Genomic DNA, 11406 nt, shown 5'->3' with positions numbered 1-11406 from the left:
TGATTCCAGCTCACAGGAGAAACAGAAACACTGCTGAAGTGTTCAAATATCCAACGCCAAATGGTTACAGCTCTTGGATTGACTCTCTGGTTGTATTTAAGACCAAGTTGATGAGGAAAATATTAATTAAAATATGGCCTATTATATGTGGAATAGGCATTTTTTTTTATAAATGAATGCTGTTGGCTATGTTTTAAGACCAGCGGCAAGAGAGACCATAACCAATAAACTAAACTGTAAATGGACTATTTTTGCTTTACAAAACTGCCCTGACCAAGTGAATGTGTGTATGTGTGCAGATAATGTGTGTCTGACTGATATTACTGATACTGTGAGGACTTAGATTTCTTCACACATTCACTTTATGGGGACTCACCTTCCATCTTGGGACAAAAAGCTGGTCCCCACAAGGTACAACATTAAAATTCAGGATTAAAGTTAGTTTGTTGTTGAGGCGAGGGTTTGTTTCCAGGGGATTCATGTAATGTAATGTAATGTCCTCCTAAGTGACAAAGACAAAACCATGTGTGTGTTACAGTCATAGTTTCCATGTAAAAAGAGGACACACTATGATACAAACAGGAAACAGCACCATCTTTCCCACGGGAGAATACAGCACATAGTAAAGGAGAGAGAGATGTGTTCATGACGCTTAACATTCACATGGATGTCGTCTCAGCTGAAATAAATAGTTCACACTACTATCCAGCATGTATTCAGGTCCGCCTTAATTATTTGAGATAGTTTGCATTCCTCACCATTAAAGGTATGTTTGCCAGTTTTACATACATCTCAGACGTGTCCTAACAATTTCAGAAAATATCAGTTTGATTAATGCAAACCATCATTCATCATTAAAGATGTCTCCAGCCACCTATTTTTATACAAATTTTCAATATGCGCATACAAAAACCTGAGTAGATATGTCGAAAAAAGGTTTCAAAATCATTAAATTGCAAAAAAAAAAAAAATACACTTGGCTAATAAGTTTGTTCGTAACAAGCAAACAAGTTCGCAGTATCAACTAAAATGGTGATGATATGTGATTAGTGTTTTGTTTCTACTGCCCCCAAGTCGCAAAGATTATTTATTGCAGGTTTCACATTTTAAATGAGGGTCCAGTCACAGCTTCATGATAATAATGTGCTGCCTATATGTGTGCTGTATTTTAGATTCAAAATAAAGCACTAGATGCTCATGGTCTGCAGCAATGCATAACTGAAAATGCTTAAACCAGTTAAAATAAAAAAAGAATATATAAGAAATTTTACATGATTAAATTAATTCTCTATTGTCTGTCTTCTCTATTGTATAAGACTAAAACAGTGATGAGGATGAAGAGACAAGGCTGTCTTGCTCACCGGCCTGAAGGTAAAGGTAGCGCACCTCAATCTGTTCACCCATTCTTTGTCCAAATTCAAACCAACTCATGTCTGCAGACTAACTTCTGTGACCATTAAGCTCCTGCAGGCCTCTTCAGCTGGTCAGATGTTTTAAACACACAAAACATTGTATTTTTCACCAACCCACACACCAATACAAACACACACCCATTTCCATAAAATATCAACCTCATGTCATTTTCCCAGTAGACTAGAGCATCTGCAGCAAATCAGCCTTGCACTTCCTTCACCTCCCTTTTTTTCTCCGTCTCCCACTCACTTGCTCCCCCCCTTCCTCTATTTTTCCCTCTTTGCATTTTTCTGTTATTAAGAACAAGTGTAACTGGCCAAAATGTCCTTTCCTGTATCCCTAAAATAAACACACATATGTTGGCTCTTAATGCGTGTTTGCTGTCATGCACAGGTGCTTAAATTTAATTCTTTTAGTCATAAGGTAGAAATACTGTGATCCATGTCGCCCACTGTTGAAGTATCTGCGTATGGTTGTGTGTTTTCCTTGATAGAAGCAAGTAAGTTTGTCTTGTGTGTCCTTGAGCCTCGTGTGTCCTCATTGATGCCAACTACACAGGTGTTAATTTATTTTCTCTGTGTTCTATTAAATAGTTAATTGAATCTGGCCATTAAAAGCAGCTGCCTTTGGGTCTGTTGCACAGGACCAGTAAAAGTGTGTTATTTATGTGTGTGTGTGGAAAAGACAGAGAGAGATGCAGAGAAATAAATTGACTGCTCAGCAATAGTTTTGACTTGTGATCATTCGGTGTCAGAGCCACCATTTGTACACAGGACATGACTTCTTGGACACCCCACTGCACAAGTTCTTAGTTCACACAGTGGAAGTCCCCCCTTGCGGATGCTGTTAATGGACCGGACCAGTCTATGCAGCATGGCGGACACATCAACTCACTGGAATTTCCCATAGCTGATCATCATCTATGGTCACGGACGCCTTCCACCCCCGGCATCTTTCCCACTCCTCATCCCAACGCAACAAAGAGGGAAAACAAATCAAACAATTCACAGTTTCCCATTATTCTCTCTGTCTGTCAGCATATGGTTCCAATCAGTGTGTGTGTGTGTGTGTGACACCATGTGAATGTTTTTATTTTCCATATATTTTCTCCTCAGATACAAAGCTCTTTGTCCACACTCTTTCTCCATCTCTTCGGCTCCTCCTCCCTCTCACGCCCTCTCCATCTTCCACTTCTCTCTCTCTCTCTCTCTCTTTCTCTCACTATTTTGGTCTTGTTTTTCTTGGCTGCAAGTCAGACCTCAGGCAGACCTAGAGGTCTTTTTCCCAAGCGATCTCCAGGGTGGACTCCAGGGAACAGAGTACGCACACACACACACACACACACACACACAGACTCTGCCTTCGTACTGTCCATTTCCTCCTCCTGCTCCTATCCTATATCTATCTCTATCTGCACCTCCTTGTTGACTCATACAATATTGTTGCATTACTTTTAAACTGTGCTGCAGTCATCTTTTATTGGAAAACAGAGAACTCAGTGTTCAAAATCAAGTATTGTGTTCTTGGCCCGGCTGAACACTCAGTACCACGTACACCCATTTGTACATTACATGCTCTGTGGGTGTTTTAAGGCTTTGTTTATCCAGGTTAGTCCCACTGGGATTAGGGATCTCATTTACAAGGGAGACCTCGTTGAGACCGCAGCAGCACATTTAGTTACAGACGAAACAACTGCAAATACAAATGTACCCACAAAGTTGACCGAGTGCTATAGCTTCTCAGGGAATTTAAGACTGAAGGCCTCAAATTCATTTGAGATGACAATATCATCTGAGTAAAAGTCCTGTAAAGGTTATTTTTTTCCCCCAACTTTAAGGAAAATTTCTAATACCACAGTTACAAGTAAAAGACCCACATTGAATAATTACGAAGGCAAAACTACCCATCATGCAGAATGGCCCATTTAAGAATAAATTATATTAGATATTTTGGATTAAGTATTGATGCTTTGTTTAGTAAGCATCAGTTTAATGATGCAGCAGGTAAGTGGAGCCAATTTTATTTGCATACTTTATATACTACTAGGTGGCTTACTGTGTAATTATACATAATAATTTTGTATTAATTATATGTATCTGCAAAGTAATTAATTCCTTAAGTTATCAGATACATGTAGTTTAGTGAATACGTATATTTGGCTATGACATTCAGTGGAGAAGAAGTTCATAATGGAAATACTTAAAGTGAAGTATTTCCTTACCTGAAAATTGTACAGTAAAAGTAACTAGTTACTTTCCATCATTGTCTGCAACCCATATACCTTCGTCCATCAATGTGCTATAAATGTAATAGTTAATTTACAGTTCTGAAAGCTTGATGGCAGCCGTAAGGAAAAAAGAACATTTTAATGAAATTATTTTCACTCTAATATGACACAGCGATAACATCTACTGAATATGAGGAGGTTCACCAACCAACAAAAGCAACAGCAGGATTGCAGTGCTCTCTAGTGGTGAGGCAGGATACCGTGCACACGTTCCACACACTTGGCTCTACCAACGAAACATCAAGTTTTAAGATTTTGTCACTAGCAGGGACTTACTGGTGATTTCTGCTGCGCAAACAACAAAACATTGTACGGAAGAAGTACTCAGATCTTTTCATCAATGTAGACATCCATTCTGAAAAAGCTTCCAATTAGAGACCAATAATGACATCTGTTTTACAAATAAAACATTTTATCAGTGTGGTCCATTTGATGTAAACTGCCTTGACAACCAAACATTTGCACACACATATTTGTGGCAGTAGGGTTAAGTTAAATGGCAATAATTCAGTGGTTTAATGAGTTTGACTCACTTCAAGTTAAAATACTTGCAGTGCTTTCATATAGATCCAGATGCAGAAAAAAATAGTGTGTTTCTGTTGTTAAGTTAATAACATCACAGGACTGTGCAGCCTCAGCGAATGTGTGTGATTGTTTTCCAGTTTTGGAGTTTTGTTTAATGAAAATGTATTCATTTATTCTTATTATTTCATGTATACCAACAGTTATTTAGAGTAAAAACATTTAAAATTGAATGAAATAATATTTTTCAAGCCCACCTCACTGGGTAAAGAATGGGTAATACTTGAGTACCCATTCTTAGTTATTTTCCATTACTGCTGTTGGAGCCATTTATGTTTAATGTTGTTATATTATTTCATTTGGATATGTCTTTCATTATTATTTTGGACACTTGGTGGCAGTCATGGGATGCACAGGGTTGTATATGTGGGGGCAAAGGTGACAGGAAGAGGAGGGTGCAGGTAGAGGGCGAGCACACACTTCTCCTCAGACAGGACCAAAGCTACATGGTGCAACTACTAAACAGTACTGAAAAACCGGTATGTTAATCTCTCTGTTCAGCTTCTTCAATAAACAACTAATAATGACTGTTTTGGGTCCACGAAAGATCAATTTTCAACTCACCTGTGTAATAATGGCAACAGAAAAAGGACTTGCCATCACTGCTGCCTTTCATTGAAAAGTTGAACTACCCCAAAGTCTGAGTGCACTTTGATGCAGTAGTAAACTTTTATCACTGGAGGGTGGTATGTCCCTGTTTTATGAGTGGTATCAGCTGCAGTGACAACCTACAGACTCTGATCCCCTCATGTCATGTTGTAATGAAAATGAAGACCTTGACCTTTGCAACATCTTGAAAAGCTGTCATGATACCGAGGTTATTAACTATACTTACAAAGACAGGAAGCGCCATCTTTTCCATCTCCTCTCTCCTCTTCTTCTCTTTTCTCTCTCTTTGCCATCTGCTTTTGTTTCTTCTCTCTCCTCCTCTTTCACCTCCCTCTTGTCTCCTCCTTTGATTTCTTTTCCTCCCTTTTCATCTTAACCTTCTATTAGCCCATTTTTGAGTCTCCTGAGAGGACAGTGACAGCTAATTCAGTATTTTCAGTGTTTTCCACCTCTCTGCAGCTCCACGATCCTCCAGAGCTTTGTGTTGTGTTTGCCGCTTTGGCTCGCTCTGGTGGATCTCCGGCCTAATTATTCTCAGCTTGGCCACATGTTCCTCTACCGGTGCCATTATTTCCTTTCTGACGCTGGTGATCGCAGCGTCCTTTTCCTGGGTAGCCTGGCTGACCTTCTTCTCACAGTCCTGTGACATACAGATTCTTCAGCTTGGCGGCTCCCTCCTCCCTCTAACTAGCCACCAGCTCAGAGCAAAGGGCACAAAGGCTCCAGCAACACAAAGTCTATTTCACGTTGTGTTCTTTACTTGCAGTTAACACATCACAGCAACCATGTTAATTTGTCATACTGTAGAACTCCTGATGTCATTGTTCAAATGTCTCAATACAACAAATGTATGTAAATTAGAAACTATTGTAGAATTAAAAACATAAATTCAAGCAATGACATACAATTACCTCAATGGCCATATGGGGAAAAGAAACGGCAGTACCACCTAAATATCAGGTTACCAATGAGGGGGAGAATATCCTTCTCTCTTGAAAATGAAACACAGTAACATTTGTTGAAACTTCAGATAGATGATGAAGAAATAAAAGAAAAACTAGGCTGTCCTAAATACGTGTTAAAAATAGTCTCCCTAAAAGTGAGTCAGTGCTTCTCTCCATGTTTGGTTTTTGTGTCTTTGGTTATAGTACCGTTGTTTTGCTTGTACTTTCTGTCACTCTGTTTCCACTGAGATGTTTCTCAGGTTGTGACTGACTGGAGTTTGTTCTGTAGAAGTTTTGACCCAACAGAACATTCTGTGTGATGTCACTATGGGCTAGGTGTTGTGCCACAGTATGGTTCAGAACATTATGTCATATGATTCCGGAAGTCTGCACAGATTAGACAAATATGTAACCATAGCGAAAAAAAACATTGAAAAAACATTCCCTTAATGTGTCCTGTGCCTGAACTTTAAGTTGGACGCTGTGAAACTTGGCTAATTTTGGCTTTTTACTAACATCTAACATTTGTATTCCCACTAGGTTTGGCCATGAAACAATATAAATATGTAAATTCTGCATTATGGTGTGAACCAGCGGCTAATCAGGGTTAAGTATTTACCCAGCCCATGGTATAGACCAAGTTAATTGTCCCCTTGATATCGGTCTATCAGAATCAGAATTCAGAATCAGAATCAGAATTACTTTAACTATGTGTGTGCATTAGCTGTTGTGGGCAGAGTTGTACAATAAGCATCCTGTTTTATGACAATTTTTGATTTTTATGATTTTTCTTGATAATTTTTTGACTTCTGAACTTTTATTTCACAAGTATTTTCCGATGTGTTCAAATGCTTGAGAAGGAAAATCATAAAACCTCAAAACCCGATTGCAAAAAGCCAACAGCGACATTATTGTTAAGTGTTCTAATAGCAAGCTGAACTGCAAAACACAAAGCCATAATGTTACTGGATGTGACAGGGAGATGTAAAATAAACAATAGCTGCAGTTTGTGTTCCAATTCTGCTTTAAAAAGTGTGTTATACTCCAAGAGGTAAAGAACAAATCAGAACAAATTGCTAAGAGGAAACTGTAATGAGCACTGAAGCTGAACAATCTTCAACAACTCAAATCCAACAAAGGTTTAGTCTCATTTATCTATAGTAATGCATTATATTTTAACATTATCAGCACAACACTGTAAACAAACGGACACACTGAAGTTAAGGGAAGGACGTATATTTAAGGAATAGCCCGCTTCTCAAGTGCAGCTCTAATTACAATGTAAACCAAAATTATGAAAATAGGGTAGACAAAATCATAATTTTATTTTTCTACATTACAAAAACAGCTGAAACTTCCTTATTCCTCCTCCTCGTTGCCTGCTCAACAAGCAGCTTTGCAGCAGTTCAGCTTCAAGCACAAATGTCCTGATTGGCTGCCATGAGGACTAAAAATGTGCAGGTCAGTGCCTAGGCCGCCGCCTCCTCCTCCTCATCATCATCATCATCACTTCCTGCCAGGCTGCTGTCTGTAGAGTCTGCTTCCTCGTCCTGTTGCTGCTGTGGTTTTGTTTCTGGGCGCTGTTTGGGCTCTGTGGTGCTGGAGGGCGCGGTGGGTTCTGTGGTGGTGCTGCCTTCTGCTGGCTTGGCGGCGTTCTTCTGGTCGCCATCGAGGAAAGTAGACCAACCCTTCAGCCGCTCCTCCCGCTCACGTGCCGTCTCTTCCACCTATGCAGACAGAATTAGCATGAAGGACGCCAATTCCCACCAGATGATGAGTCTAAGTTTGTTTCCCCACAAATCTCTAAATATTTTTGTCACGAGTATTTTGCATGTAGCGCACCTGAAAGTCTGTCGTTCCATCCCAGAGCTGAGCAGACAGCTGCCTTCCTCCGAACCAGCGACCATTGAACGACTGAATGCATGCATCGGCTTGATCAGGCTCCTTAAATGCGACCGATGCCACGCCGTCTGGGTGTCTCTGCAGCACAAACACAACCACATACCAGTTCTTTATTAATGCCATGGACACAAAAGTCAAACCATTTTGCTGCAACCTTTAAACAGAACCACTGGTGTTAAACTCACATCAAAGAGGATGACCTTCTTGACCTCCCCGAACTTCTCACACTCTGTCCGCAGATCCTCACGATACTCATTCAGCACCAGTGGATCTTCCTACAAAGGCCAACACAGACCTCAGAGATTAATACATTCAATGAATGTGTGTGTGTGTGCGTGTGTGTGTGTGTGTGCATGTGTGTGTGTGTGTTTCCGCACCTCAAAGTCACTGGGATGGAACATGTTCCTAATGATGACAACTTTTTCATGTCTCTTCCTTGCTTCTCCTGCCTTCTCTGGCCTCCAGTCCAACTGTCTACACAAACAAAGACACAAACAAACAGACACAATTAGTATGAAACTATGCATGTATGCATTTAAAAAAAACTAAAAAACTCCACTGTAGTGTTTTAGGGTGAAGTTTATCCCTACAGGCAGAGTGGGACTTGTGTAACATGAAATAAAAAGAAGAGAAAGTACAGTTTACCTCTGTTGCTGCTGCATCTTCTTTTTATATTCTTTGTTCTTCTTCTTCTTCTTGCTGGCATCATACTGGCCCTTTAGCTCAAACCGTGCTGCTTCTACGTGGATTCTGTAACCTCTGATCTCTGACTCGTCAATCAGACGCAAAGCCAATGCCACCGACTCCTTCTGCAGAGAATCACGAACACACGCTGTCACTCCAAAGGAATATTTATGCAGCTCCATGTCTTCTATTGCAAACATGTCAGCAATATCAACTTAGCAATATTGCAGGGCTGTGTGTCTGTCAGCTTCTTTTTCTGAGTTCCTCTTCCCTCTGGTATGATTTTTGGGCCGCTTTAAAGTTTATGCAATTATGTTATCTCTTTGAGAGCAAGAACACTTTAGTTTTTGTTGCCAACACAATATGGCTCTAACAGGGCAAACGCACAAAACATGCATCTAAATATGGAGCAAAAACAACTAAAGCCACAAAACTGCTGGTGTAATGCAACCAGTGAAGCCAATCAATGTGTTTACATGCACTTAAATATCCAGGTTACACTTAGGACCACTGAGCTTATTTCTTAACTGTCATGTAAATAAGAAACTTGGTTTCCATGATCGGGGTAGGAGATCACAGAAACCTGATTTCCCCAGGTGTACGTGTGTGATTGGCTTTTACTAATGTGCACAACAGAGTGTCTCTAAGTAACCTGATTAAGGCATGTAAATGTAGAGACTGTATTGAGGAGGTGAGGCCAAAACTGACACACAACAATTGGTTCTGCAAACACACGTATTTGTTGCTGTGAATGGGCTGATGGCAAATCTTACGTCACTCAGGCCCTTATAGACACAAGGACGTGGAAACGATGCTGTAAATTAAGCTTTAGGCAAGTAGGAGGACAGACTAACCTTGAGATAGCAGCAGAGGCCATCTCCCTTCAGGTTTCCCTCTTTGTCCTTGTAGAGTTTGACTTTGTACTCTTCAGTGATGGGGTCCCGCATCACAATGCCGCACTTGGACATCAACTCAGCAAACTCCTCATTGCTGATGTCTGGAGGCAGGCCTGTGGAAAGGAGACCAGGAGAGACAGACAGTCAGACAGAGAGTGAGATGGACGGAGACGGCTACTCATTGGACAGCTGTCGACTTGACAATGAAGGAAAAAAAACCACATTAGTGATACCCACCTGACACATAGACATTCGTGTTTTTGGTGTCATCAATATCGAACCATCCTACGTGCATAAAAAGAAAATGCATTTATCAAAAGATTTGTTTGCACAAACTTGAACTGACAAATTCTACATATAAATCTACACTGTAAATAAACATAATGGTTATTATAGTCTGCCATTTGTTGATTCCTAATTGTGTGTTAGTTGCAGCACTGGTTTTCTCCCCCTCATCTTTGGTTGTGTATGTTGCTTTACCTGGCTCTGCTTTCCTCTTCTCCCCCTTCTGCTTGGCTTCTTTAGCTGGGGTCTCACGCTGGTCTGGGTTTGGGCTCTGGGTGGCATCTACTGGTTTCTCCTTCACTGAAGGTTTGCTGTCTGGTTTTGCGGCTGCTGGTTCTGTGCTGCTCACTGCGGTGTTGTTCGCATCTGGATCTCCTTCCTGAGTGAAGCCATAGTTGGCCTGGTAGGCTGCGATGAAGTCCTCTGTTATCTAGAGAAACGAAGCAAACCTACTTAACATTAACACAGAAACTGGCTCTGACCAGCTTTTCCTCATCGCGAAGAAGTTGTAACTGTTCATATTTAATGCTTGACAGGCACCTGACTGGTAGATTCATCACTGAATTTAATTGTGACTGGATTCTGCTTTCAAACTCACATTGAATTATTTTTTGATAGAGAGAAATACATTTTTCTGTTCAGCCAAGCAGTGGCTGAGATAGTACAGCTACAAAAACTTGTGTTTGTGTCACCCACTGCTGCATGTGGTCAGCAGCTGGTGTGATGGAGACCTTGAATCTTGAAGTTAACATATTGTTGCTAAGCCACAGCTGCTTTGGTCAGAGTAACGTAGAATAATGCACATGTCAATCAATCTGACATGGATCAGAGCTTCACATTCACAACAACAGCAGTGCAAATACTAACACAAAATAGCAGCAAGGAAATATCTGAAGCTCAGGAACTGGAAGTCTTTAAAAAAACAAACAAATATATCATAGGTTATAGTAGGTCATAGTTCATACTTTAGGGAACCAGGCCTTCTTTTCATGGTCCCAGTCGTACACAGTCCCATCCTCTGGGTCGGTGTAGGTGTAGGGGTCAGAGCCATCCTCATTTCTATGTTCGTAGAGCTCCTGCATCCGCAGCTGCTCCATAAACTCTTTGTTGGCATCTCGTCCACCACTCATCTGCAACAATTATGTCAAATGTTAAACTGTATTACGTCCCAATGTAGCAACTCCTTTATACTGAAGTTGTGTTTATTTATGTCCTGCTTTGCCATTTTCTATTCAATAGCTCAGAGCCATTGGCCCACCGATCGTAACTTGCTCCTGTCACTGTTAAACACAGTCACCGCCCCGTCTTGAAAAAGATGTCAGCCAGTTGCTTTGATGCATCACAGTTATTATTAAAAACTGACAGACTGACTCGACGGCAGCAAGCTAGTCTGGACAAATTAAACATCTGCTGCCCGTGATCACACGGCTGTGGTGGTTCAGCTCACGTTAGATTAACTGGCTGGTGCAGATTTTGTTAAATGTGAAGGTCTGTGCTTTTGAGTATTAGTGCTGGTGTTAAGTTAATGTTAGCCAACATTATCTAGCTAGCTAGTATCACCTTTTACAACGATAGTCCAGGCAAACTAAAATCTGGGTAGCAACAAAGTCGAAGGAAACAGACGCCCTCCGTCTGAAGGCCGAACCACAAAACACACTCGGCTAATACGTTTTGATAATTTTAAATTGATTTTACTTTTATTGCCCGCTAAGGTTTATCCCTGCTAGTCCGCGACCGACGATGCTTGAATGAAGTACATCCGGTGTCATGGTCCGACTGCGCATGCGTAGTAGCTGAAAATGAA

General features: G+C 40.7%; 1 protein-coding gene across 2 annotated transcripts; it reads right to left on the bottom strand.

The window, feature by feature from the left end:
* Positions 1-7141: 7141 nt before the first annotated feature.
* On the bottom strand, positions 7142-11352 carry htatsf1 (HIV-1 Tat specific factor 1). 2 transcript variants are annotated; one of them, XM_070843112.1, is made up of 10 exons: positions 11298-11352; positions 10568-10732; positions 9798-10032; positions 9555-9602; positions 9276-9430; positions 8383-8546; positions 8115-8211; positions 7923-8012; positions 7678-7815; positions 7142-7562 (listed from the first exon to the last, which is right to left on the bottom strand). In XM_070843112.1, exons 2-10 carry the CDS (start codon positions 10730-10732, stop codon positions 7305-7307), a joined length of 1350 nt encoding a protein of 449 aa, XP_070699213.1. In that variant the 5' UTR covers positions 11298-11352; the 3' UTR covers positions 7142-7304. The 2 variants fall into 2 exon arrangements, with proteins under 2 accessions (XP_070699213.1, XP_070699212.1); XM_070843111.1 differs by having other exon boundaries at positions 11163-11328.
* Between the last annotated feature and the right edge of the window lie 54 nt (positions 11353-11406).

The sequence above is a fragment of the Pempheris klunzingeri genome, chromosome 14 (genome assembly GCF_042242105.1).
Source record: "Pempheris klunzingeri isolate RE-2024b chromosome 14, fPemKlu1.hap1, whole genome shotgun sequence".
NCBI classification, from domain to species: domain Eukaryota; kingdom Metazoa; phylum Chordata; class Actinopteri; order Acropomatiformes; family Pempheridae; genus Pempheris; species Pempheris klunzingeri.
This window is presented reverse-complemented; position numbering and strand designations above follow the sequence as displayed.